The sequence below is a fragment of the Rutidosis leptorrhynchoides genome, chromosome 1 (genome assembly GCF_046630445.1).
Source record: "Rutidosis leptorrhynchoides isolate AG116_Rl617_1_P2 chromosome 1, CSIRO_AGI_Rlap_v1, whole genome shotgun sequence".
Lineage (NCBI taxonomy): Eukaryota > Viridiplantae > Streptophyta > Magnoliopsida > Asterales > Asteraceae > Rutidosis > Rutidosis leptorrhynchoides.
In genome coordinates, this window is record NC_092333.1 from 263,421,296 (window position 1) to 263,426,588 (window position 5,293).

General features: G+C 36.0%; 1 protein-coding gene across 1 annotated transcript; it reads left to right on the top strand.

Annotated features, from left to right (window-relative positions):
• Positions 1–878: 878 nt before the first annotated feature.
• Positions 879–4,965, top strand: LOC139897591 (protein unc-13 homolog). The gene is made up of 5 exons (XM_071880288.1): positions 879–1,364; positions 1,919–2,779; positions 3,180–3,632; positions 3,719–3,905; positions 3,995–4,965. The coding sequence occupies exons 1-5, from the start codon at positions 879–881 to the stop codon at positions 4,963–4,965; spliced, it is 2,958 nt and encodes a 985-aa protein (XP_071736389.1).
• The last annotated feature ends 328 nt before the right edge of the window (positions 4,966–5,293 follow it).

The window sequence follows — 5,293 nt, forward strand, 5'->3', positions numbered from 1 at the left end:
GTTAGATGATGACAATTGAGGAAGGACCGAGTCTAGTAGCTAAAGTTCTTTTATAGCTCGACTTTTACATATATAGTACAATAAAATTGATAAAAAGTAACGTATAAAACTATAAAAAAAAAATATAACAACGGTTAACATTTATTAAATTATATGTTGTTTTGTTTGGTAACAATTAAATTAAGGATAAAATATTTAATATCTATAATATATATAAAGCTCTAAAATGATGATGTCATCATTAAGCTAATTACCCTTTACTTTTTATAAGTAATACAAAAAATTTTATAAAAGAAAATACTAATCTCTCATAAATTGTAATTTTATTTTTCTAAAAAAATTTAAAAGACATTTATTATTATTAATAATAAGAATTATTATTAAAAATATAAATATAAATATTCAACTTTGAGCGAACTTTATGTTTGTAAAATCAACGACAAGTTTTTTAGTCAGAATTCGTGATTCCACGGGGCAATAAACTAAATGACTTTAACATTTACATTCACTTAATACCTAAAACATATCATTAAATTAAACTGTTTCGTTCAAAAAAACCCGTGTTTTCACGAGTCATTTCACTAGTATTTATATATAGATGGATAGATTTAAACTGAATCAAAACAAAATTAGAATCTCTAACCTCCCCTTCCCTCAAAATGATATATAGGATAATAAATTAAGCACCTCTGAATTTTGAGTTTCGTAGAATGCGCAAAACCAATAGAATTCTATAAAAAAATATGTACTCATTTATGAAAACACTTCCATTTTCATAAGAAATGAATGGGTATTTTACGATTCGACCTCTTCGACGGAATATGACAAAAACCATTGTCATCTTCAACCCCAATCTAATTTATTAACCAATAAGCATCATGCTCCCATCTGACGTGGATCTTTGTTCTCCATTTCGAAGCGTCGATGGTCTTGACGTGGACGACATTCGCACAACCGCCTATGAAATTTTCTTCACGTCATGCAGGTCGTCCCCAGGTTTCGGAGGTCGTAACGCCCTCCAATTTTACTCTTCTGATCATCATCATATGAATAATAGTGGAGATATTAATGGGTCTGGATCGAAGGATCATGCGGCTGGGGGGTTGATGGCTAGTCGAGTTAAACGGGCGCTTGGGTTGAGGATGCTCAAAAGATCTCCTTCAGGTGCCTCCGTTAATCTATCATCATCAACATCATCATCAGCATCCCCTGCCTCAACCCCCGGTGTTGGGTTCTCTACTGTTCCCGGTGGGAGGTCCAGGAGGCCGTTGACGTCAGCTGAGATCATGAGACAACAAATGAAGGTCTCCGAGGCTAGTGATAATAGGCTTCGAAAGACGCTCATGAGAACCCTCGTCGGCCAGGTAATACAAACTACGGAGTATATAAAATAGGGAAATGCTAATGACAGCTCTTAGGGCTGTCTTTAACAAATAATTTGTGTTGAAAAATATGGTACTCTTTATATGTTATAGGTAATTATTTGCAGAGTTTTGTTAGTTATTTCAAATGTACAATTAAAAGTTGTATGATTTTATTCTTTAAAGACAGCCCTAAGGACTATCATTAGCATTTCCTTATAAAATAAAGCTAATTGGTGTTTAATTATTAAATTACGTACTTTGATCATTTCAACAAAAAAAATATGCATTAATGTTGCATATAGGTTATTTATTTATGCAAATTGTTAGGACAATTTACAAATGTTAATTTGCATGCATCTAGTCTAGTGTATACATAAAAAAAAAAAAAACCTTTAAATTGATTAACAAATATAATACGGAGAATCTGTTCTCATGGGAATAGTTTGTACTGTTCAAATTGTTCACATGGAAACAATCGATCGATTATAGATTATATATGAATATGAATATGAATATGAATTCCGGATTAATTAAAACTATATATATGATGTAAGATGGGGAGACGTGCAGAAACCATCATTCTACCATTAGAGCTCATTCGTCATCTAAAGCCATCCGAATTCAAAGATGCAAATGAGTATCATATTTGGCAAAAACGTCAACTCAAGATTCTCGAGGCCGGACTTCTTCTTTACCCCTCTAATCCTTTAGACAAGGACGACAACTTTGCTACAAGTCTGAGGGATATCATACATAAAAGTGATCTTAAACCCATTGACACTGGTAAAACTTCAGAGACCATGAGAACCTTATGCAATTGTGTAGTTTCGTTAGCATGGAGATGCGCTGAAGGACCCACCGATATTTGTCACTGGGCTGACGGATATCCATTAAACATCAACCTCTATGTTTCCCTTATCCGCTCTATCTTTGACTTGAATGACGAGACGTCCATACTTGATGAGGTGGACGAGCTTATCGAGCTCATGAAGAAAACATGGACTAGTTTGGGGATCAACAAGCCAATGCATGATTTGTGCTTTACATGGGTGCTTTTTGAACAATACGTTAAAACAGGACAAGTGGAGAACGATCTGCTAAGTGCGTCCCAGACCATGTTGACTGAAGTAGCCAACGACGCCAGAAAAGTTGATAGAGAACCTATTTATGTTCAATTGTTATCGTCGGTCCTTACTTCAGTCACCATATGGTGCGAAAAACGGTTGATGGATTACCATCAAAGCTTTAACGATGAAACGATTGAAGTGATGGAGCATATTCTACCTCTAGTTTTCTCGGCCACTCGAATCTTGGAAGAAACAACTGTAATAGAGAAAGGTGACATTATATCAGATTCTGCAGGAAATAAGGTTGATCATTATACAAGATCTTCTTTAAAAAATGCATTCGCCAAGGTAAATTGATTTTAATTAGTTGTTAATATACATTTTACAGTAACTTAATATTGGAATAAATTATACCAATAGTCCTTGTTGGTTACATGAATTTACATCATCCATCTTTATCTTTTGAAAATTACAGCAATAGTCATTCTGGTTTTCATGAAATTACACCAATCGTCCTTATCTTTTGAAAACCTGACTTACCTAAAAGTGTATGTTGATGGTCCCTCTTATTAATGCACATTTTGAATAATTCAGGACCATCAATGTACACTTTTATATAAGTCAGGGATAATTAGTGTAATTTGTGGAAGATAAGGACGGTTGGTGTATTTTCATGTATACTATAAGGACTATCGGTATAATTTACTTTTACTTATATGAAATGATAGTTTTGGTAATGCTATGACAGATGGTAGGGAAAGGAAATGTGATCAGCAGAACAATGCCATTTCAGCGAGTGTGTGAAACACTAATCCGACTTGCAAATGAAACAGAAGAATTGGCGTATAAGGAAAAGCGAAGTTTTAGCATGGTATTGAAGAAATGGCACCCAATATCGGGTGGAATTGCAGCGGTGACACTGCACTCATGTTATAGTGCCTTGTTAAAACATTTCTTAACATGTAACTCTGACATTAACAATGAGATGCTCACTGTTTTGCAAAGGGCTGATAAGCTAGAAAAGGTGTTGATAAACATGGTTGTTGAAGACTCGGTTGAATGTGAGGATGGGGGTAAAACAGTCATTAGACAGATGATTCCTTATGAAGTTGATGCCATCATTGTGAAGTTTTTGTCAAAATCGGTTGCTGGGAGACTCAAGAGACTCAAAGATGTTCTCCATAGAGCCAAAGAAACCGAAGTAATATATATTTTTTTCTTTTCTTTTTTTTTTCCTTATGTAAATATGTAAAATAAACAGTTTTGCTAACAAGTTTATTCATTTAGACATGGAATCCCAAATCAATGACTGAACCTTACGCTCAATCAGCCGTAGAGCTAATGAAGCTAGCTAGAGAACTTATGGTCACCTTCTTTGATATTCCTATTGCGATTTCGGAAGATCTGGTTTATGAATTTGCAGACGGCATTGAGAAAATTCTCGAGGAATATACTACTTTCGTTGCATCATGTGGTATACTATTACTATATTACTTCAACCTTTGTATTTATTTATAAAGATTTTGTGTGTATTTTTATGTACAATTTGGTTTATTGATTTAGGTTCGAAGCATAACTATACTCCTACACTTCCTCCCCTAACACGATGTAGCCGAGGGTCAAAATTTGTCAAACTCTGGAAAATGGCGACTCCTTGTGCAGTAGCCGGGATGAGTCCGTATCATTTGGGTTTGGAGGAACAAGGTAACAACAATCCGCGCCCATCAACCAGTCGAGGAACACAACGTCTTTACATCCGCCTCAACACTTTACAGTACATTACATCCCAATTAAACACTCTTGAAAAGTGTCTTCCGCATTCGTCTAAAATTATTCCTTCTCAAAAGAATCGATCTGTTAATGGAAACCCTCGTCGGCAAGCTCACTTTGACCAAACTCGGTCGTCCATTGTGGGGGCCACTAAACATGTCTCCGAGGTTGCAGCCTACCGCCTAATATTCCTTGATTCCAACGCTGTTTTGTATGGGAGCTTATACGTTGGCCATGTAGTGAACGCTAGAATCAGCCCTGCTCTTCGAGTTTTGAAACAAAATTTCACCCTGTTAAGCGCTATTGTAACGGAACGGGATCAAGCATTAGCGTTTAAAGAAGTGATGAAGGCTTCTTTTGAAGCCTACCTTATGGTTTTAATAGCCGGAGGAAGTGGTAGAAGTTTTGCAATAGCGGATCACGAGATGATTGAAGACGATTTAAAGCATTTAAAGAGGTTGTTTTCCACTAATGAAGACGGTCTTATTGAAGAAGATGTGGTGGATAAGGCGGCTGATACGGTTGAAGGAGTGGTGGCATTAATGAAAAAGGAAACGGAGCAATTGATAGAAGACTTTACGGTTGTCGTTTGTGAAGCAAGCGGTATCGAATTAACTGAAGGCCAAACACTTCCTCTGCCGCCCACAACCGGTAGGTGGAGCAGTAGTGATCCCAACACTATGTTGCGTGTTTTGTGCCATAGAAAAGATCGTGTTGCGAACCAATTCTTGAAGACAACTTTTAATCTAGCAAAACGAGCCTAAATGTACATACATGTATACATTTTTTGACTGTGTATATCAACTACTAAACTAAATCTGATGAAGGTAACTTTGAGGGCCGGGACTGCCTAAACTGTAACATCTTGCAATTTTTGGATTATCAAGGAGGGGGCTTCGGGTTTCATTCTTTGTAGCAGATTAGGCATTGTACATTCAGTTTCATGATCCCTTTTATGTAAATTAAATTACAAAAAATTAACTTATTGTTCATATTTTTCGCTTTGTTGGAAAAAATTGGTGAAGAGTGTGTTTTTACGGATGTTTAGATGCTAATAATTGTAAAATCGGGTGCGCATAATGCGCAATGCAC

Bases quoted from the DNA above. Each gene is read 5' to 3' on its own strand.
- LOC139897591 (XM_071880288.1), top strand. From the start codon at position 879: ATGCTCCCATCTGACGTGGATCTTTGTTCTCCATTTCGAAGCGTCGAT. The intron at 2,780-3,179 runs GTAAATTGATTT...ATGCTATGACAG, and splicing joins TAAAAAATGCATTCGCCAAG to ATGGTAGGGAAAGGAAATGT. The intron at 3,906-3,994 runs GTATACTATTAC...TTATTGATTTAG, and splicing joins TACTTTCGTTGCATCATGTG to GTTCGAAGCATAACTATACT.